This window comes from Amphiprion ocellaris, chromosome 7 (genome assembly GCF_022539595.1).
Source record: "Amphiprion ocellaris isolate individual 3 ecotype Okinawa chromosome 7, ASM2253959v1, whole genome shotgun sequence".
Classification (NCBI taxonomy): domain Eukaryota; kingdom Metazoa; phylum Chordata; class Actinopteri; family Pomacentridae; genus Amphiprion; species Amphiprion ocellaris.
In genome coordinates, this window is record NC_072772.1 from 13410063 (window position 1) to 13432248 (window position 22186).

Sequence of the window (22186 nt, forward strand, 5' to 3'; positions counted from 1 at the left end):
TACATTTGTCATTTCTCTGGATGTAGTGTCCATGAACAGCCTGCCTGATATCCTTTTTTTGTCCTGCTATACTCTTCAGTAACTGTTGAATAAACATGAACATGGGATGTTGTTGTTACCAGGCTCTGGCTCAGGACTTCAGCGGGTTTGTTTCAAGTGTGAAAGTTAAAATGACAGAGGAGGGCACCATGACCACTCTGAGGTCTGTTATGAAGCTTTGCACACAGTCTGCCAGCAGAAAAAACAAGGTGACTAAATCTTTTATCATGACAATTTAGCTTGATGTTAACATTCGTGCTCTTTTTACAAAAATCAAATCTATTCCTGGACAGTTCAGACATTGTCATTTGAGATTAAATGCTTTCTTCTCTCTTCTGCAGGATAATATTTCTCCAGCCGCCTCTGGTTTGTTTATAATGATTCTTCCGGCCAGCTTCCTCAGTGAACTGGCAGAAATCTGTAAACTGTTGGTAAGCGACAGATACATCACACCAGAGATTTGAGATGTTTGTTGTAGACGGATACAAAAGTGAAAACCTTAGTTTGAAGAACAGGGAGCTGTCTTGCTGAGTTAAGCTTCCTTCCTCGTCTCTTCAGCTAAGCAACGTTTCCAAGAGAGTCAGTGTTGCGGATGAGGACGATCACATGGATGACGACTTGGAAATGACCAGAACTCAACAAGGGGACGACATCGACCTGTTTGATGAAGGTGAAGAGTCACACAGCAGCACTAACGGGACCCAGAGGCAGAAGGGAGACAACAATGACACTTCCTGTGGCCCAGGTAAATGGAGATTTACTCTTTACTAAATGTGTTCCTTGCTTGCTAAATATATAGATATTCTGGATGAAATTAGGGCAAATTTTATACTTGAAATACTTTAGAACTGTTAAAGCAGCTACGAGTGACGTGTCTGATGTCTCTGGATTCATTTTATTGTTGTGTAATTTTATTTTTCATAGAGTGCTTAATAAGGCAAACATCTCGCCTCAGAATTTAGCATTTAATAGCAGGGGTGGGACCAAATATCGATACAGTATTGTGTTTTATCGCTTCTTCTTGCAATAAATTATTGACAGTGGCACCAAGTATCAGTATTTTTATTGAAGTAAGCAGGTGGTCTGAACAGAGTTCCCAGGACCAGTCTGACTTGTTAAAGTCACAACATCATGATTATTCATGCTGATGAAAATCAAATAAATAAGGGTAAAGCTAATGGAGTTACAGAAAACCTCATTGTCACAATCAAAGCAGCATCAGTTTTTTTTTTTTTTTTTTTTTTTTTTTAACTTAAAATGTTTGACAGTCAGGGCTGCACAGTGGCGTAGTGGTTAGCACTTTCGCCTTGCAGCAAGAAGGTCCCTGGTTCGCGTCCCGGCTTTCCCGGGATCTTTCTGCATGGAGTTTGCATGTTCTCCCTGTGCATGCGTGGGTTCTCTCCGGGTACTCCGGCTTCCTCCCACAGTCCAAAAATATGCTGAGGTTAATTGATTACTCTAAATTGCCCGTAGGTGTGAATGTGAGAGTGATTGTTTGTCTATATATGTAGCCCTGCGACAGACTGGCGACCTGTCTAGGGTGTCCCCTGCCTTCGCCCGAGTCAGCTGGGATAGGCTCCAGCCCCCCCGCGACCCTAGTGAGGATTAAGCGGTGTATAGATAATGGATGGATGGATGGATGTTTGACAGTCAAAAGTGTAATAGCTCCATTGGCAAGAGCTGCTCTCGACTAAAATTCAGCCACAACCTGCAGCTTTTCAGAGTTTTTTAGCAACATTTGAGCTGCATTTTAGGTTGAAGTGGCTTTGTTTTTTATTTTGGTCCACTGACCATTCACTAAATTGCACCATGTATTGAGCACATGTTACAGATATTATCAGTGCTGTGAAAATGACAGAATTTCACTTGCAGGATTCAGTGCATTGGATTGATTAATCTGCTAATACTTGTTTATCCAAGTCCTCTTACATAAAGAAGACAAAAAAGTAAGCTTGATACATTGTTTATTTTGTCAACTACACAATAAAGTTGCTCATCATCATAAATCATCATCATATCAGTGAAAAACAAACCATTTTTCTGCCCTCTGACAGGTGCAAAAAGCCTGCTAGCAGATGATTATTTGGCGCAGCAGGACCTGGCTCTCCTCGCTGTCTTGGAGTTCCTTTGTGAGTGCGGCTCCGTCCAGCCCTTCCACGGGCTGCTTTTCAAACCACAGGAGGTGCGACGCAGGCTGCTGCTGCTGGTGGAGCAGATCGACTTCAGCAAAGCCCTGCACCTCAACCTGGTGGGTGGCAGCTGATGTGAAGAGGTCGAGGTTGAAGCGGCACCGAAGCTTTAGCTGCTCAGTGTTAATATCTGATTCTCTTGCAGTATCTCATCCTGTTGAAGAAGCTTCCCGCTGAGGACTCGCTTTCTCCAGAGGAATTTGATTCGCTGCTCCGTCCTCTGGCGTATGGAAACATTTCTACCACTCAAATTCATTTTGCTGGTGTTAAACCAGTTGTTACTAGTAGAATTTTGTGAGTAGTGCAATGTAATCTACTGTATTTGCATTGTAAATAATCAACTGCTTTGTTTTTGCTGTGTTCACAGGGACCTGTGTTCTTTGTACCGTCAGGACCAAGACGTCTGTGCTGCTGTGCTGCTGAGTTTGTTACCCTCCATAAAGAGCCTGGGGAAAACCCATCACATGCCCGAGGAGATGAGACATGTTCAGGGATCCCTGCTACAAGTGGTGTCCGGCTTCTGGTTAGAAGCACATTTATACACCATGAATAGATGAATAGCTGGTCTTTAATACATTAAAAGTCCCAAAATGAAGCATACATTGTCCCTTTGATTGGTAGTGGCAGGGAAGCAAGGTCAAATCAAAAAGTTATTTTACATTCTATTTTGTGGCTTCAGCGTTAGGCTTTTAAAAACATAAATCATTGTTTTCCGTGTGTGCTTTTGTGATCTGTGATCCCCCACTATTACTACAGCTAACTCACTATTTGTGCTGTTTTTCAGTTACTTGAGCCAAACGGGGAAATGCGTGGCAGCAGTGCGAGCTGCTTTAGTGCATTGTCTCGTTGCTTTGCTGGAGGTAAACTCTCAATTATGGAATAGCATTTCTATTGTTACTTTCTCTAAAACTGTCCCAACATTTCTGCTGCTCTCATTATTTTAGCATGCTTATGGTTGATCACCAAAAACTGAGGTTTGAGGCATTAGGTACCACTTAATGATGAAACTTTAAACCACCTTTTTTGTTGTGTTTCTCACCCTTCCCCTTCGACCAGGCTGACCCTCGTTGTAACTGGGCAACACTGAGTGTCAGAGGGCAGGAAAGAGAGGAAGACAGTCCAGTATCTACTATTCTTCCATCTCACCTGGCAGATGCCCACCACCAAGTCCGCATGCTGGTAGCCATGTCAGTGGAGAGGTATGCTTCAGCTGACTGAGAGCTGTCACTAATGATAGGGCATCACAACTGGTGAAGTTGACAGATCATATTACTTTTTGCACTACTCCTTATAAGGCCATTGCCTTTATTTATTTATTTTATTTCTATTTATTGTTTTTTTAAATCTATTGTGTACTTAGATTAAATTGTCTGGCATTTGTTGTGGTTAGCAAAGAAAGAATTTCATAGTACAGGGAAACATGTTTCTTCACATGACCATAAACTTTGAACCTTGAATTATAATATGATATTGAATCTGTATACTGGTAAAAGAGAATTTTTTAAAATTTAATTCACTGTATATTAGATATCTAATCATTGCCTCTTTTTTCCCTGTGTGTCCAGACTGTTTCTGGAGTTCAGACCAGACCATCCAGAGAAGAGGAAGATGCTGCCGCTAAAACACCAGCAGGCAGCTTTTGAGAACATTTACCTGAAGGCTCAGGAGGGCATGAAGCTCCCAGTGAGATCATTTCCACACATCATGAACAGTTTGTTGTGTGCTGTATACCTCTTTTTTTCAATTTTCCCTATGCTTTCTGTCTGTTCGCATGTATTATTTGTGCGATCACACACAGAGAAGCAGCTCTTCAGAGGATCAGCAAGACGAGACATTCAACCGCAAAGCCACGCTGCTGAAGAGTCTGTCTGTTGTGCTGTGTTGTAGCCCAGTGTGCGAAAAACAGTCTCTGTTTGCCCTCTTCCAGTCCTATAAGGAGAATAATATTGAAGAACAGCTCATTAAAAAGGTAAATAAAATGTGCTTTTCATGACTTATCAGATCACGAGCAGCATGTGTATTTTTGTTGAGATTAATTGTTTATTTTGTGTCACCATGTAACCTAAACCCCTTTTTAACTACAGAGGAAGGTGAAGAGTTGTTTTCCTCGTTTTCCTCACAGATGTTGTGCAGTGTCTCCAGTGCACTGGGCTACAGGAGCGTGAAAACTTTTGTCAGCTCTCACTTGTACTACTTGGTAGCTGAGTGGCTCTCACAGAGACAGTCTGATGACCGCTACACTCTTGGATCTTTCCCCTACAGTCTCCTCGACAACGACACGGTCAAAGATTTCTATAAGTGAGAAAATAAACTTGATGACAATTCTGGTCACTCTTCCTTTCTGTTATGAAATGTATTCTACTAGATTAAGCATCCTTTTCCATCTTCCTTCCAGCTCTTCCTATCAGGTGCTGATCCCCCACCTGGTCTTCCTGGATGACTTTGAGCAGGTGAAGTCTATCGGTAGATGTCTTGAGAAAGACTGGAGAGAATTGTTGGCCGACTGCTTCCCCAGGATCATGGTCAACATTCTGCCGTCCTTTGCGTTGCCCGGCCAGGAGTCACGGGTTGCAGAGCAGAGAGAGAAAGCCCACAGAGTGTACGACCTGCTCAAAGATGCCAGCTGCCTGGGCAAACAGGTGAACACAGCTGTGTAACATCAGCCTACATGTGCGGTATATCTGTAGCTGGACTTCTCATTCTTTGCGGTTTTTAGAATTTATCACGTCAAACTCATTCAGCAGCAAAAAAAATAGCTTTTGAAAGCTGTAAAAGGAGACATCAAGGGAAAGTAAATTAATTTAACACTTGAAAAGTCATTTTGAGGGGATATTCATATTATAATATCACGTAACATTTGAAGTTTGCTGTCCATTTTCAGATTGTGTAGCCCGAGTCAGAGTATAATGCTGACCTGGGCGTTGTGGGTGCTAAGATCTGAGCAAAAGGTTATGCAGCGTTCTAGGCTCAACTGAGTGTGCAGTGTGTGCCACAATTAAATGGAAGATTTACTTTACAATATATGTTTGGAAATGTGTCCACAGCAAATTGACAACCTGATCCACAGTAACCTGGCGGACATTGTAGTGGAGCTGCTGATGACCCTGTATGAAGGAAGTGGAGCAGAAAGAGACAGAGGAGACCTGACACGTTTTATTGGGTAATGGTAGTTTAAGATTTGCTACATTTTATTGGTTTGTTTCATTGTTTCCGTTCTGCTTCTGTCCATTCATCTGATCATGAAACATTTCAAATGTTTTATCTCTCAGTGAACTGGATCCTGTTCCGAATCCACCGTACTTCAGCTCGTATGTCATCAAAGCCACGCTGGACTACCTCAGCAAATGCCACAGTGCCAACCACAAGTCATTGGTTGCCATTCTGTCAAAAACCCCAGTAAGGCAACTCAACATTAGCCATCTTTTGACGTTTTTGTTTTTCTCTGTTCTGTGTAAAAGTGTTATAACTGTCTTCTATTTCTGCACTGCAGATTTCAATCCAGAGGATTTTGCTGGCAGTTTGTGAAAAAGCAGCAGAGACGACCAACAGCTATGAACGTCATCGCATCCTCCTCATGTACCATTTATTTGTCAGTCTGCTGCTCAGGGAGGTGAAGGACGGTCTGGGAGGAGCCTGGGCCTTCGTCCTCAGAGACATCATTTATACACTCATCCACCATTTAAACAGCAGGTCGGCCATGCTAACACTCACAGAGCTGATATAGTCTAAACCGTATACAGGTCTGTCTGAACCAGCTTGTGTTCCTCCCAACCACAGACCGCTGCAGTGTGATGAGGTTTCAAACCGAAGCCTCTCTCTGTGTTGCGACCTGTTGACCTCTGTGTGTCAGGCAGCGCTGCAGTTCTGCGATGACGCTCTAGACTGCCACCTACAGGTCATCATCGGGACTCTAACTGCTCAGGTGACCAGCCGGCCTTCAATCTCACAGCAGGTAAGCAGCAGGTAGTTTTTTCAATGTTTTGTTGTTTGCATTCAAGAAAGAAAGCAGCATGCAGTACATTAACATAGAAAATATGCTACATCTGGGAAACTGCACACAAATGCAACTGTATTATGCATGTTCAAACACCAGCAATTCCCAAAGTTGCCACTGGAGGCCAGTAAAAGAAGATGTTATGTACTGAGCAGAAGCACCTCTTACACTGGGTTCATGAACATACTGCAGAAATTTAGAAAAAATATTCTATTATAAATTATTTTGTGTAAAATATGATACTATTTCAGGCTTTTGTGTATACACAAGGACATAATGACACAACGATGGACTGTTTGTTGCTTTACTGATAAAGCTGTGTATCTGTTTTATTTGGAGGACCTTCACTCTATTATAAAGATAACAGGATTTACCAAAATATATGCTGATTTGTCCTTTCACAGAGCAACTTATGGATTGGTGACCGTAATGAATTAATGTGTGGTAAAATGAAGCAGAAAATAATGTCTATATATGCAGTACGATAGCATTTAGTTGTATGTAGATTTGCTTTTGAAACAGTTTTATACTGAACTCAATAAAGAAAATCCGATCATGACGTCACAAATGTTCAACAATAAGAAATTTGGATCCAAACTAGTTTTGACACCGATGATCTTAGAAACAGGAAAAACACACATCGCATTTGTATTTCTGTCTTAGAAAATGTGTTGCCTCCTTTCAGCACGTGTTCATTTTGAATTCTTTTTTTCCCCTCAAGGTCCTCAGTCTGCTGCATTTTCTTGTAATAGAAAATCAACAGAAGTTAAAAGGAGCCATCAGCAGGTTGGAGCCTTTCCCTGACATCCCTGAGTTTAGAGAGCTGCGGTCTGTGCAGCACAAACTGAAATATAACAGCGGTACCTTTACGCTGAGACAGGTAACAGCATCAGACACACACTCTCTTTCATTCATCATCACTGTCAAGTCATGTAGTGTGTTTAATTTCCATCTGATGTTTTTGCTCAAGTAGAAGAATTCCAGCTCTGGAATAATTGCAGAACTAATTGCAGATATCAAGAGCTAATAGTCATCTATGTAAAAAACTTGCTTTAAATGAAAAGATATACATGTAGCTGTGATTGAAGCTAGCATTCTCATGATCAGATCTACATTCTCCATGTTTTCCTTTTACAGGAGATAGACCACTTTTTGTCAGTGACATCCTGCGACTCGTTACCTCTGACCAGACTTGAGGGGTTAAAGGATCTGACCAGACAGCTGCACGACAACAAGGGACAGATCCGAGAGCTGCTCAAAGAGTGCCAAGGTATAATGAAAAGGAGGGGGGCTTGGTGTTTGCTTTAACGTCTCTTGTATGTCGACTACGTTATGAACTTTTGATAAATATTTTCTGTCTTTTAGGTGACCCCACGGACAGTGTGCTGGTGAAGCTGGTCCTCAGTCTGCTGCGGCTCTGTAAGCTTGCAGCCAACCACCCCGGAGGAGCCGACATTCTGGGTAATAAATCAAAAACGTAACAGGTGTAACATGCTGTGTCAGTTTTTGAAAGATTCTCTAACTGCCAATACAAACGTGTTACTGCAGAGGTAGCAGGCAGCTGTCTGGGAGAGCTGGGTCCAGTAGACTTCTCCACCATCGCCCTGCTCCACGGCAGAGACCCCCTCTATGAAAAGGCCGTCTCTCTCTTCACCTCCACTGAGTCGCAATGTCTTTACATCATCCTCAACTGCATGAACGACGCCCTCACGCAGCAGCGGTACAGTGAATGCTAGAACTCTGTCATCAGTAGTTTGTTATACAAGGGTTACATTAATGTTGACTACGTTGTTTGCTGTCTTCCAGTATCGAGGTGAGACGGGCAGCAGCTCAGTGTGTGAAGAACATCCTGGCGACTCAGTCTGGAGTCGACTTCTGGGACCAACACAAAGACAACAGAGACCCCATGTTGGCTTACCTCAATCCCTTCAGAACAGCCAAGAGCAAGGTGGGTGTGGGATGTGTTTCTGTTTTAACGTTACCATTCTCTTTTAAAAAACTAATACGTTTCCATCTTTTTTATGTTAGAGAGTTATAATATGAGTTCATACGTGGTATTACTGACTGTTGTCTCTGATCAGGTGGCTGCTGTGAGTGCTGAGGAGAGTACAGAGGCCAAAGGGAAGCTGGAGGGCCAGGAGTTTTGGATTCCCCAGATGGGAGGCCACAAAGCCTGGCTGAAGGCTCTGTGTACGGCCCTGCTGGACAGCGGGGGAGTTAGGAGCGAGGCTCTGCTGTTGTCACGACCGCTGTGTCTGGTGAGCACATGGAAGTCACCGTGGGAGCTCTAACCTTTCACAACTGGACAGATTACATGACTCATATCCTGAATTTTTGCATTTCTTAAAGTTTTAAACCAGGGCTGGTACCTTAACGTGTTAATTTTGATAAATTAATTACCGCAAAAATAACGCGTTAAAATTAGTAACGCAATTAATTGCACCCTCCTCAGTTCTCTCATTTCTGGCACACCAGTAACTCTAATGAACACTCCAGCCCAGTAGGTGGCGGTAATGAACCTGAAGTCTGTTTGTAGCCATGAAGAAGAAGCACAGGAAGCACTGAGTGAAGTCAGGCACTGGTGAACAGTGAAGGAAGACGAGATTGAGCTTGTTGGGCAGAAATTTTCCTTTTAAAAATCTTCCTGATGGTAGCTTGGATAAAAGCCTGGTTGTGTGCAAATTGTACAACAAAGAGTTTTCTGATCACTGCGTCACTTCAAGCCGACGGTATCACCTCACTGTAAAACACTTTGCTGTTAGCACCAGAGCTAACGTTAGCTACGAGTCATGCTAACGGCTAACGGTGTAGCCATGCCATAATAGACCACTTTTCTAGACAGTGCTTGAGTTTACAAAAAGTCTTAAAATGTTGAATAAAATCCCTATAATTGCACTTAGATTGATGAAAAATGCAGATAAATAGAAATGAAACATTTTTGTGGTTTAAGTTTTTACTGTCGAGGCTCTGCCTCCTTGGAGGAGGAATAACCTAAACAACAAAAATGTCTGTCTTTTAATGACTTAATTATAAACTTTTTGTTTATAAAAAAATACATAAATAAAAATTGATATTCCTATAAAAAGAACCATCAAAATTACACCATTTATCAGACCCAGAAAAGATGAAAACAGAATGAATCTGGATTTTCAGCTTTCTGAAGCTCCTTGAACTACTTATGCTGATTTTATGTGCCATTCAGTGGAAAAAACAGCTAAATTCAGGCTTTAAGTTATCAAAATCACTTTTTTCTATATGTCCCATTTTCCTTTTTTAAAATAAATTTTAAATTATAAACACGTATATGTCTATTCATTGATTCAACTGTCAACCACAATTTCATTTGAATTGAAAAACTTATTGTGTCAAATATTGCTATTTGAGAAAACTGTAGTTAATTCCGATTAATTAATTACAAAGCCTGTAATTAATTAGATTAAATTTTTTAATCACGTCCCACCACTATTTTAAACATTTCAAGCAAACTGCCAACTTCTCGAGTACCAACGTATGCAGAATAGGAGGAGTTGGAGGTTTTGTTCCAGAAGTCATATCTCATTGAATAGTATCTACATGCACTGTGTTTACTTTTTGTTTTAGTAATCTATATTTTGTCACGTAATCTGTCAAACATTTCAAATTCATTCTCTAATGAAGAGCCCAGATCTAACCACCACTTCATTTCCTCCTTCTGTCTTCAGGTGAGGGTGGACTGCTGTCAGAGGTTGCTGCCTCTCATCATTCACTCCATCCTTCTGGATGATTCTGACGGTTCCTGGAGGAAGTTCCTTTCCTCCCACATTCAGGACTTCTTCACTTTCTGTTCCAGAAGTGCTCAGGCCTCCAGTCGCTCCGCCACACCTCTCAACTCTGACTCTGGCAAGTTTGACAGATAATCATGACTATTTGTGTTTTTACTCTTCTCACATCAGTTCAGAGCGTTTTTCTGCAGCGATGGAGGAGATATTTGTTGTTACACTCAATCTTGTAGGGAAGTTTGTCTCTCATGGCCCTCCTGGAAAAAATGAGAGGCTTTCTCATGGTTTTGTCTAACTTTTTCACTAACGAGGTTCTCCAAAGCTTTTACAGAATACTTTGCGAGCCTTCAAGAGACAAAATACAGCCTCCCGTGCACTCAAAGGTCAAAATGATACAAAAAAGAGTGAATTGCAGACAGACTTTCAAATGAGAGAACACACAACAAATATATTAAATATGCAAAACTGTAACATACCTAGAATCAGCAGTAAAATATTGTGAACCAGATTTTTTTTTATGTCCTATTGAATCATTTGAGCATTTTTTGAAATGAAAAACATGCGAGAGGTTAAAAGCAAAAAATCACTATGTGGTGTAGCTCATAGGCATTTGTAATGTGACCTTGACGACACACTGGTTTTTGTTGGACATCAGCAGCCAAAAAGGTTGAAACCACTGGCTTTAATCTTTTAGAATGTGTTTCAAAAGCTAGTCTACTGTGTAAAGTACTAATGTTAAAATTATCTTAAGCTGTAAAATCATTCAGCTGTAGTAGAAGATACAGTTTTTCCCCCTGAAATGTAGTAGAGCTGAAACATTAAGTAGCGTATAATAGAAATACTCAAGTAAAGATGAAATACCTCAACATTATACTGTAGGACAGTACTTGAGTAAATTTACTTTCACGAATGTTTGTGTTTTTTTTTTTTATTCATGATCACCTTCCTAAATTTTGATGGTGAATGTGCTCATGATGCACCTCTTGAATGATAATTGTAATTACATTCAGGACTCTGTATGCTTTCGTTTGCTGTTTGTAATAAACGTGTTATTCTTTACAGAGTCCGACACCGCCAGTCCGGGCTTGTATGATAAGACCTCCCTGCGCACGATGCTTGCTGTTATTGACTATCTGAGACACCAGCAGAGACCAGTGGAAGCTGACAGGTTTGTAATATTATCATATGTTGAGGGGCTTTCCATTTTCTAATTGTGCCTGCGCTTGTGTCTTCACTGATGTAGGTGCAGTAAACTGATGTGTAGTGTGTTTGGAGTCTTTTAAATATGTTCGGAATCCTTCTTCCAGTAACTCCTGTGGCACAGTGTGCGACTCGAACTTCTGGTTAGAGCTGAACTACCTGGAAGTGGCTAAAGCTGCTCAGTCCTGCTCGGCTCACTTCACCGCTCTGCTGTACACTGAGATCTATGTGGACAACATCAAAACAAACATGGAGGAAAGTCGCAGGTTTGCATTGGGGATATTTTTTTTTCATGGGATTTTAATTTATGTCAGGTTATGAAATATTAATATCAAATTACTAAAAAGTTGTATCCAGTACTCTTTTTTTTCTGATTCCTTTATTTACCAAATTTGCAGAACAAAGTCCAAAGCAACACGCAAAATCAGTTTTGAAGACAACAGCCAGAACTTTACCATCTCCAGCCTGACTGAGAAGAGTATGGAAGACACCAGTATCAGTCTGCAGGTCTGTGCTTCATTTGAGATGTATTTTTGTGCCAGCAATTTTGTGTTTTTAAATGAACAATAAAAAGCAGTTAGTAATTATGACACACTTTGATTGATAATTACTTTGAGTGAGCAGAATGTAATTTATGAGGACACTGACTTCAAAACGTGTCACGAAAGCTAAACATGCTTCATAATATAAACATGTATTGAAATAAGTATTTTCTGTGTATGACTCTCTCTTCCATGTTTGTAGGAGCTGCTGATTGAGGTGTATCGGAGCATCGGAGAGCCTGATAGTCTGTATGGCTGCGGGGGAGAGACGATGACCAGCCCACTGACAAGGTAGGAAATAACTAGAATAATTGTTCTTATTTCTGTCTGTGTTCAGGCATTATCATCAACACAAATGTTGTTGTGTCACACTGACTTGTAGGATTCGAACCTATGAGCACGAGGCGATGTGGGGGAAGGCCCTGAGCTCTTACGACCTTCACTCGACGCTGCCTGAAGTCATTCGACAAGTTGGAATCGTGGAGGTAAGATGGTGAAAGCTGTAGCTGGTGAAATAAACACCAAAAGATCCCAAAATGTCTCATATAACAAAGAATATTACAGTAAAGCGTCACATCTAGATGCTGTAGATTCTCCTGATTTATCCAAATTCAATCCTTTTGTCTCATGCTTGGTATAAACGCCTTAAAAATAAAGCTCAAGTATGCAGAATCCTTGTAACACCAAGAGTAAGCAAAATTTTGAAAGCATGTCACAAAAAAAAAAGCCAACCCTCCCTGTAGGGCCACATGCACAGCTACTACTACAAAACACATGAACGTGGAGACTAAAATACACAAGAGAGAGCATTGGTGGCTTATTCACATTCCATTGTGTCTCATTCACTGTAACCCAGAGCCTCATCCCAGAAATGAAAACAGATAATTAACTGTCCGTCATGTGAAGAGCAACCGCCTTTCAAGCCCTTTCACTCACACATTTGCTGCCAGCATGGAAAAGCCATAGCAATTTTGACTTGGGTTTGAATATTTCCTTTATCCAAACTTTTTTCTGCTACTGTCTGACTTTTCTTATTTTCTGTAGCACACAATATGCTGCAGTTTTAAGTGGATACAGTGTTTGAGTGGAGCTGTAACCTGTGGCTGCCATGCTTCTGCTATTAGCTCACTAGCTTTAGCAATGTGTCTGGCTTGCCTCGTAGACTCCAGTTAAGCCTAATGAGCACGTAGGCAGAGTGTACGCTGGTAGGCAGTTATGTAGTTAGAAAGGCCATCCAATCATCTCATGTGGACTAAATGCAGTGATTTTTCTAGAGGCTACGGATAACAGATCTTTTCCTTTATATTATCAGAACACTTTATTTACTGATTGCTCTCAGGATGTCATCAGACTTTAAACAAGTATAACAAAAGATGCTCCTGGAGAAATGTGAATACTCTACGCTCTCATTAATCTTGATGTCATTTCTCTCAAATGTGTCCACAGGGTCTGCAGAACTTTGGTCTGAGCAGCATCCTCACCACCTACATGAGGGGTCTGGAGGCTGAAGGGGTGGAGTGGGGGGCTGAGCTGCGAGATCTTCGCTTCCAGGCGGCCTGGAGGAACACTCAGTGGGACTGTGAGCTGTCAGAGAGGTGAGGGGGAGAGAAGCATAAGCGCATGTGAAAGGGTATCATCTGCTCAACAAAACAAAACAATAATCTCAGAGTTGGTTTTCCTTCACCCGGTGATTTCTTTCATTTTCTCTCCAAATATATTTTGTCCTATCAGAAGTGAGAAATCCAATCCTGGCTTCCATGAATCAGTGTTTTGTGGCCTGCAAGCGCTGAGGGACAAAGAGTTCTCCATATTTGATGAAACCCTCAAACTGGCCAGGTATGATGGACACAAAATTTTAAGTTTTCCCTCCAGCATAGTGAGAATATTTCTACATTAACATATACATTGCCATAACTATGCGCTTGTGTGTCTCTACAGGGGTGCTGAGGTGGAAGAGCTGTGCAGAGGTAGTCTGGAGGCTGTGTCTTCTCTGTACCCAGCTCTCAGGAACCTACAGAGCATCAGGGAGCTGCAGAGCGTTAAGCAGCTCTTCTCCAGGTGATTACAGCCAAACAAAGCGGCAGCAACATCCAGCACAGTTGGAAACAAAACAGTACATCTACAGGATTTATGAGTCATGATCAGTATTCATGTTTCATGTTCTTTTTTTACATCAGGCCCTTCTCAGATGTGGCTCTGAGAGAAGTTTGCAGCCAGTGGCGGCAGCACTCCCAGCTGCTCACTGACAGCGACTTTGCTCTGGTGGAGCCCATCCTGGCCGTCCGCTCTGTGGCCCAGCACACCTTGTTATCCAGAGCTGGAGACCCAGACAGCACCGAGTACATCAGCTCTATGCTGACCGACCACCTCATGGAGCTGTGCTGTCTGGCTCGCAAGGCTGGAAATACACAGGTAGTGTCCACGTGTTGTCAGATTTAAATTATCTTTTGTTTTCCACCTGAATATGTTAAGATAAGAAGGCTACTCACTGTGGCGTGATCCTCATCCAGCTGGCAGAGCGAGCAGTCTACCAGATGAAACAGAATGGCAGTGGAGGGACCTGGGTGTCATCCCCTGTGTCTTCATTGCAACTGGAGGAGGCCCAGGTGTTTTGGGTGAAGGGAGAGCATGGTCTGGCTCTGGGCCTGCTGAGACAGATGATCCACAACCTGGAAGAAAAGGTCAAACACACAGACTCAAATGAAACGGCTCCAAAAATGTTGAATGTGTTGCTTCTTTGTTGTTTAAACCATGCTTTAAACAACAAAGCATGCATTAAGTAAAGAAAAGAAACATATTGTAACATCTTATATCCAAAATGTCAAGATGGCTGAGACTGAACTCTTCTCTGTTCTGCTTTGTGTTGGTCAGGTGCATTTAAATCCTGCTTTGACGCCAGTCTACACCGAGTGCCTCAGGCTGTGCGGTAACTGGCTGGCTGAGACCTGCCTGGAAAGTCCTGGAGTCATACTGGAAAATTACTTGGAGAGGGTAAGAGGAAGCTTGTAGTATGCTGATAACCAGTTTATAGCTTTAATAGAAGTTACAGCTATAGGCCAGTTTTTTTGGACAATGATTAAACCTTGTAGGACTGGATAACTGCTCAGAAAAACAGCTCACTATATTGTATTCATAAACACTCAGGTGTCCGAGGAAACTCATAAAATGCCATAAATGAATAAACTGGCTCCACCATTTTCTGGTAGGATCTTATTTCATGTTCTAAAGAGTGGCAAAAATGATCTTAAAATCGGTTACTTTCTAACACCCTGAAGTAAACACATATAGGCGGCATCCCTCAGAGAAATGAATGAGTTATTACCTATCAGCGAGCCAGTATCTGGACACCCGCTCTCATAGACACACACACATGAATAATTTATTTATGTCCAGATAAATTAGGAGTAGGCAAAGACATAAATATTAAACTTGTGCAACTTTACAGTTTATGTCCTCTGGCTGTGGCAGATTCATATGGACAAAATTAAATAATTCATATGTGCCTGTGTGCGTTTTTATATTTTGCCGTCCATCTTATCGAACCAAGTCACACTGTTTGTAATGTTGCTTTTTGAGCTTTTCAGTGCATCTATTTGGCCTAGTTGTCTGGTTTTTACATTTTTGCATTAGCACCTGAGACTTTGTATTTGTTTGTTTGCTGCTGATTATTTTTTGGACTTTAATTATCTTGCCTAAGAGAAGCCCATAATTTTTCAAATCAAAATATGATAAAAGTCTCCTTTGTGCTTTCTCTCAGGCTGTGGAGGTGATCGAGGGGGAATCAGGTGTTCAGGACTCCAGACTCCAGAGCCAGCGGACCAAGGCTTTCCTATCTCTGGCTCGCTTCTCCGATGCTCAGTACCAAAGCATCATCAAATACATGAACTCCTCTGAGTTTGAGAACAAGCAGGCACTGCTGGTGAAGGCCAAAGAGGAAGTGGACTTGATAAAGGAGCGTAACGTACCGCCCAACAGGTTGGTTTCCACGTGTAGTTTTACCGGTTAGTGATTTTTGTGTGCAACATAAACGTAGATGCTGGGACACACTGACACAAATAAGTGGAATTTACACAGATTCGGGTTTATTCTCTTTTTCTTTGATTGAACAGGTACACGAGAAAGGTGAAACAAGAGCTGGAGCTGGATGAAAAGGCCCTGTCCAACCTGCAGACAGACCGGCAGCGCTTCCTGTGTAAGGCGGTGGAGAATTACATCCAGTGTCTGGAGCAGGGTGAGGAGCACGACACCTGGGTGTTCCGCCTGGCTTCTCTGTGGCTGGAAAACGCTGACATTAAGGTCGTAAATGACATGATGAAGGTTCGTGAAACATCTAAATGGACTCTTGTTGCACTTGAGCTTCGGATTAAAGCCGTTTCATATAATAGAAGTTCAGCTCTTTGAGTTTTCTCACCTGCTTTGTGTTCCAGAAAGGGGTGAAGCTGATCCCTTCCTACAAGTTTCTGCCTCTCATGTATCAGCTGGCTGCTCGCATGGGAACCAAGATGGCAGCTGGCGTCGCCGAGGATACGGGATTCCATGATGTCCTCTTTGATGTAACACAGCTCCTTTTTTGTTCATTTGTACACAATAACAGTTGGATATTTGCTGCAAAACACAGTCGTGTACAGCTAACTTTTCTTGCCGATAATTTGAAGAATGTCTTGTCCATGTAACACCAGGACATTTAAAGACAAGTTTGTTTCAAATACAAGATTTTTTGCTTGATATAGATAACAGATAAATGTGCAGTATTTAAAAACACTCCTGCGGCTGCTGCTTCATTTGTTTTCTTCCCTCACAGCTGATCTTCCGAGCATCTCTGGAGCACCCTCACCACACACTCTTCATCATCTTTGCTCTGGTGAACGCCAACAAAGACGAGAAGTTTTGCAGGAGTCGGCTGTCTAAGAGCGCTCCACCGCAGCAATCACCGTTTGACCTGGTGGGACTTTCATTTAATAATGTTAAACATTTACAAATATTTACTTCGCCAAGGAAGGCGGAGTTATGTGATGATTGGCATTCGTTTGTCTGTCTGTCTGTTTATCTGTGGAGAACATTACTCAAACACGGAATAACAGATTTGGATGAAATTTTCAGGGAAGGCCAGAAATGACACAAGGCCCAAGTGATTAGATTTTGGCAGTGATGCGGCTTATAGTCTGGATCTACAGATTTGTTAAGGATTTCTGTATTGTGAGATAGTGGCACATTGTCACTGTAACCATGACAACAAGTGAACGCTCAGTCAGCTGCCTGCTGATGATCACATGATTGTGAGCCTACTGTGATCCAACACTGTGGACTTATCAGGACTTATCCGTCAGAAATGATACAAGGAACAATTGATTCAATTATGGGGGTGTTTCTGAGTCCCATCAATTCCCGCCACCCGCTGCATATTTAGGATGTGTAATTTGGTATCCGTACATAACGTACACATGCATAACACACACCTGTGCTCAGCACAAGGTCATTTTTTATTAAACATTTCATCTCTCGGAAATGATACAAAGACTACTTGATGGAGTACTGTGCTCTCTGAGTGCTTTTCTTGTTATATATGTATTTGATGTCGCTTGATCATGACACTATTTCATTATTTGGAAAAAAAAGGAAAATATAGGAGTCAGACTGGCCAATTTGGAGAAATCAAATGCCACAAAGTTTTTGTCAAAAATGAAAATGTTTTGTTTATTTCCAAAATTTAGTTTACTTCTTTTAAAAAAAACCACAGAAAAAAATTCTGTTAAATGCAATTTCTTTTGGCCTCTTTTGCAAATAGCACCACCGTTTCCTCGCTGTACTGTGAAAATAAGGGCAGCAGTAGGTTGTTGCTCTCATAACCTGTGACAGTCATTGAATTAACAATTCCCTCCTGAAGACACATTTGAAAGTGTGTTATTTTTGTTGTACGCTCATCTTGTTTTGTAGTAAATAAGTGCACTGTAAATTTGCAGTCTATCCACGTCAGGCACTTTCCATTATTTCTCTTTTGAACTCTTTAAAGGCTCCTACTTCTGTTTTACACACGAACTTCTTCCTTGTGCAGGAGCGTTCAGATGTGGCTTGGAAGATCATCAGTGCAATCAGGAAAAAGAAAGGCGAGATGATCCGAGGGATTGAACGTCTGTGTGACGCGTACATCACTCTGGCTTATATGGATGCCAGCAGGCACAAGACTGAGAAGAGTGAGTAGTCAACAGCACTTCAAGGATTCAGAGATTTCTATCCTTCAAACTTTGAGAAATTTAGACATGGACAGTACTTCTTTAACCTGATTGAAAACATTCTGATTAGAGATTTCAACTTAAGTCTTTCTTTACAAAGAAAATATGTGTATTGACATGCCCCCAAGCATTTAATCAGAATATAACTTCTATAACCATGGAAGTGGTTCTGCCCACCGTGAAGCAACAAATTTGCCTGAAAATCTGAGACGGAAAAAAAAAAATTCTTCCAACTTCTATCCATCCATCCATTTTGTTTACACCACTTTATCTTCATTAAGGTCATGGGGGGGCTGGAGTCTATCCCAGCTGACTTAGGGTGAAGGCAGGGGACACCTTGGACAGGTCACCAGTCCATCACAGGGCTACACATAGAGACAAACAATCACACTCACATTCACACCTACAGACAATTTGGAATCACCAATTAACCTCAGCGTGTCTTTGGACTGTGGGATGAAGCCAAAATACCCAGAGAAAACCAACGTTGCACAGGGAGAACATGCAAACTCCACACAGAAAGACCCCAGGCTGAGATTTGAACACAGGACCATTCTGCTGTGAGGCTACGGTGGCTGACCACTGTTCTACCGTGCTTCCCATTTCTTCCAGCTTTATTGAGAAAAACTTTATTCATTCATGAGAAGAAATTGACCAAGATGACCTGAAACAGAAATTTTGCCCTTTCCTCTGCCACATAATACTGTGTATTTATTCCTACCATAAAGAAACAGTTGTTTTAAGCATTTACATGGTTATTGGCATTGATGTTTTCTTAGGGAATGATTAGTCAAAAGGTTTACACTGCCCCTCTCAAACTGATTGAAAATTTCTTCTAATCAAGCCAGTTTGTACTCATCGAGCTAGTTACAGGAGTCATTTCTTTAAGATTGGGTTGTTTTTCCAGTTATTAGTGGAATATTAGATTTCATGCAAACTACTAGCTATTTACAATGAATACATTTTGGACACAGAGGTGGTAACTACTAGTTATTAGTATAACAATGGGGAAAAAAGACATCTTTTTCTTACCACTAAATGCTACGCTGATGTCCTTTGTGTCCTGGCTTCATTTTAGAGGCTATTCCCATCCCTGCTGACCAGCCCATCATGCAAATCAAAGACCTCGATGAGGTGGCCATCCCCACAATGGAGATTAAGGTTAAAAAAAAAAAAAAAAAAAACGAACTCTTCACTTTCATTGTGTTTAATAAGTTTTGCGTGGAGGATATGATATTTACAGATGGTGGGGAATTTTACAGCTGAAAGAGGAGACTAATGTGTTATAATCTGACTGACCCACTGGATGTTATTTTGCTGGTATTTTAATGGAACTTTGCTACTTGTGATATCAAATCAGTTTCTCTTTAACAAGACTACAGAGCAATTCAGTTCTTCTAATTACCACTTGTACATTTAGTCTTTTTAGAAAACAGGACCGTTACTTTAACACGGGTTCTGTGTAAACAGGTGGATCCGTCTGGTTGCTATGACAACCTGGTGACCTTCAGAGCCTTCCTGCCCCACTATCACCTGGCTGGAGGCATCAACTTGCCCAAGATCATCGACTGTGTCGGCTCTGATGGCAAGAGCAGGAGGCAGCTGGTCAAAGTAAGTGTGTGTGTTTGATGGTGTGTGTCATGAAGCGTTAGAACTTTAATGACCTCAATAAGTGCAGCTGAGTTTAACCACAAACACGTACTCAACTATACAGATCTCCTCTCTTTGAAGTTAATGCAGCGCGTGTCAAGTGTGATTAAAGTCTGATCAGCCGTTCAGTTCTTTTCCATTCAGGTTTGGCCCTTGGTAATAGTTAATCCTGTTATTGTGCCTTAACAAACATACTTTCACGCGTTTATAATGAGGACATTCTTCAGTAGACAGCGGAGTATTGTGTGTGTGTTTACATGTGAGAGCATGTTTGTATTTGCAGGAACATTTGACACTTAAAAGCTAATAATTTACCACATGGGAGAGTCATGGTGAAACTATGTTTTTTATCTTGATTTTTGCTATTAAACTCCAATTAAATAGTCACACAGCAGAGAACACACACACAGAAGTCAACGAAAGAGAAAAGGATAAATTCTTGTAGTACATAAAGTACATTTATTGCTCTGTCTTGTTGTTGCTCAGTTGTGGAAGTATATCTGTAATATTTCACAGGTATGGAAATTAGGTGGAGCTGCTATGCTATGTATCGATGCCACTTTAAATATGAAAAAGAGACATGATAGGATGAGATGCTTTTTTTGTATTTATCAATTTTTTGGTTGGTTAAAAGTGAAGATGCCCTCCAGGTACATTTGAAGTTTTTTTAAAAAAAATACTAAACTCTTCATAAGAATGTATGTGTTTCCAATAACAAAGCTGAATTACTGTAATCTGTGCCTCCTGTCTTATTCACCAAAAATCTGACTATAAAAATGCTAATTTGCTTTCCAGTGTTTACCTACTGGAGATCAGATCTAGTGACCTACATTACTGAATGACCAATGTCGCAGCGTGTGCGGTTCAGTTTGTCAACATCACACTTCTGTAAGGTACCAGTTGGACTGAGACTGACTTCAAAACTAGGACTCTTTAGGGAAACTCAAAGAAACTTTTCCACTTTCAGCCGTTGATTCTAAAAACGTTCTTTACTATTCTGCACCCTGAAGAGAAGCAACAAGGACCAAAGCATATTTCATGCTAAATACACAGTTCATACTGATTATATACTGCATATATCTTAAACAGTTCAAACTGCTCACGCCGCCATTTATTTCCCACCTTTATATGTACATGTCTCTATGTTTGTATTGTAATCTACAGCTACTATATTTCTGTACTTGGTGGGTTAATACCAGTCTGTTTCACCTGTTTTACTAAACTGCATTTAGTTGTCTGAATTCTTGTACGCTGTGAAATGACATTAATGTTTATTCTAATCTAACATTTTTTGTATAAAGGGGGGCTTTAAAGTGCCTACAAAAATTATACTTTATGTAATGTTTGTAGAGTACAAAATTAAACTAGGGTTGAAAATGAGATTATCAGTCTTCCTTGTGTCCACAGTACACTGCATGTTGTTCAGTGAGTCTCTCCGTGTGAACAGGGTCAGGACGACCTGCGGCAGGACGCAGTGATGCAGCAGGTCTTCAGCATGTGCTCCATGCTGCTGCAGCGCAACACAGACACTCGCAAGAGGAAGCTCAACATCAGACGATACAAGGTTACCTTTGTTTTTCCTTTCAAGAGACTATTAAGTCAGGAATGATGACGATGACGATGAATGAATGGCTTATTTCAGTTACAATCTACAGTACAACAATTGAATTGTGTGCATTCAGCTGACAAAAATTTACTGTACATGCTTGCAGTAAACATTTTTTTCTCACAATAAAAGAAAAATTTAACAAGCTCTGTAACTGAAAAAGGAATCGGCCGACGCTTATTTTTGCCTATCCTGTACAATCCATAAACTACTCCAGAATATCAGTAAATAGTTAAATTAGTAGTTTCACAATAGGAAGCTTTATTTATTATTCTAATAACTCTTTTCTGGAGTTTAATTATAGTGTCTATATATGTTCTGTATGTATTTCCCCAAACCTGAACACAATATGACATAAATGGCATTGTAAGTGAGAAATACAATATACGCAGACATTTCTTGTTCAAAAAATCACTTAATTGTAGATAATTTCTGTTTGATATATTCTATATGTGGCGTCCAACTGAATTTATGATCTAAAATTACTCCCAAGAATTTGGTTTCATTTACTCTTTCAGTTTCGACTCCATACACATGTACACGAACGTGTGGCTGAATTTCCGTATTTCTTTTGATTTTTGATAATTCCCTTGCTTCCCTGTTGATTAAAGAGCTTAACTGTCTTGTGCTCACTCCTCATACTTCACTCCAGGTGGTGCCGTTCTCGCAGCGTAGTGGAGTGTTGGAGTGGTGCTCTGGCACGGTGCCCATCGGGGAGTTTCTGGTAGATCCCAATAAAGGAGCCCACAAACGCTTCCGACCTCAAGACTGGACCAACCTAGCCTGCCGCAGAAGGATGATGGTACTGATTAGGCGACAGTGGTGTTGAAAGGAAAACACACTTGAATGCACTTACTGAAGAACGTGTTTCTAAGAATCCACTTGTGATGGGGTCAATTGATTTTGAGTCTTATTCTCTTTCTGTCTCTGTATTTGGAGTGACTTGGTTCAACCAGTTTGAACATCCAATCAGAGCTG

General features: G+C 41.1%; 1 protein-coding gene across 2 annotated transcripts in view; it reads left to right on the plus strand.

Moving 5' to 3' along the window:
• Nucleotides 1-22186, plus strand: part of atm (ATM serine/threonine kinase) — a 32728-nt gene that overhangs the window by 5372 nt on the left and 5170 nt on the right. For both annotated transcript variants that reach the window (XM_023299574.2, XM_023299575.3), the window contains exons 15-57: nt 123-248; nt 381-470; nt 598-784; nt 2094-2287; nt 2374-2453; nt 2596-2751; nt 3013-3088; nt 3285-3427; nt 3794-3911; nt 4027-4197; nt 4351-4526; nt 4624-4867; nt 5273-5388; nt 5498-5624; nt 5719-5918; nt 6006-6180; nt 6944-7102; nt 7360-7492; nt 7588-7683; nt 7771-7942; nt 8029-8170; nt 8304-8480; nt 9924-10101; nt 11043-11148; nt 11288-11446; nt 11579-11687; nt 11925-12013; nt 12105-12207; nt 13169-13317; nt 13454-13558; nt 13661-13780; nt 13900-14134; nt 14233-14403; nt 14594-14713; nt 15480-15697; nt 15832-16039; nt 16150-16275; nt 16524-16664; nt 17775-17913; nt 19031-19113; nt 19423-19563; nt 21050-21166; nt 21861-22010. In XM_023299574.2, coding sequence (XP_023155342.2) covers nt 123-248; nt 381-470; nt 598-784; nt 2094-2287; nt 2374-2453; nt 2596-2751; nt 3013-3088; nt 3285-3427; nt 3794-3911; nt 4027-4197; nt 4351-4526; nt 4624-4867; nt 5273-5388; nt 5498-5624; nt 5719-5918; nt 6006-6180; nt 6944-7102; nt 7360-7492; nt 7588-7683; nt 7771-7942; nt 8029-8170; nt 8304-8480; nt 9924-10101; nt 11043-11148; nt 11288-11446; nt 11579-11687; nt 11925-12013; nt 12105-12207; nt 13169-13317; nt 13454-13558; nt 13661-13780; nt 13900-14134; nt 14233-14403; nt 14594-14713; nt 15480-15697; nt 15832-16039; nt 16150-16275; nt 16524-16664; nt 17775-17913; nt 19031-19113; nt 19423-19563; nt 21050-21166; nt 21861-22010 — 6225 coding nt within the window. The remainder of the gene's footprint in view (nt 1-122; nt 249-380; nt 471-597; nt 785-2093; nt 2288-2373; nt 2454-2595; nt 2752-3012; nt 3089-3284; nt 3428-3793; nt 3912-4026; nt 4198-4350; nt 4527-4623; nt 4868-5272; nt 5389-5497; nt 5625-5718; nt 5919-6005; nt 6181-6943; nt 7103-7359; nt 7493-7587; nt 7684-7770; nt 7943-8028; nt 8171-8303; nt 8481-9923; nt 10102-11042; nt 11149-11287; nt 11447-11578; nt 11688-11924; nt 12014-12104; nt 12208-13168; nt 13318-13453; nt 13559-13660; nt 13781-13899; nt 14135-14232; nt 14404-14593; nt 14714-15479; nt 15698-15831; nt 16040-16149; nt 16276-16523; nt 16665-17774; nt 17914-19030; nt 19114-19422; nt 19564-21049; nt 21167-21860; nt 22011-22186) is intronic.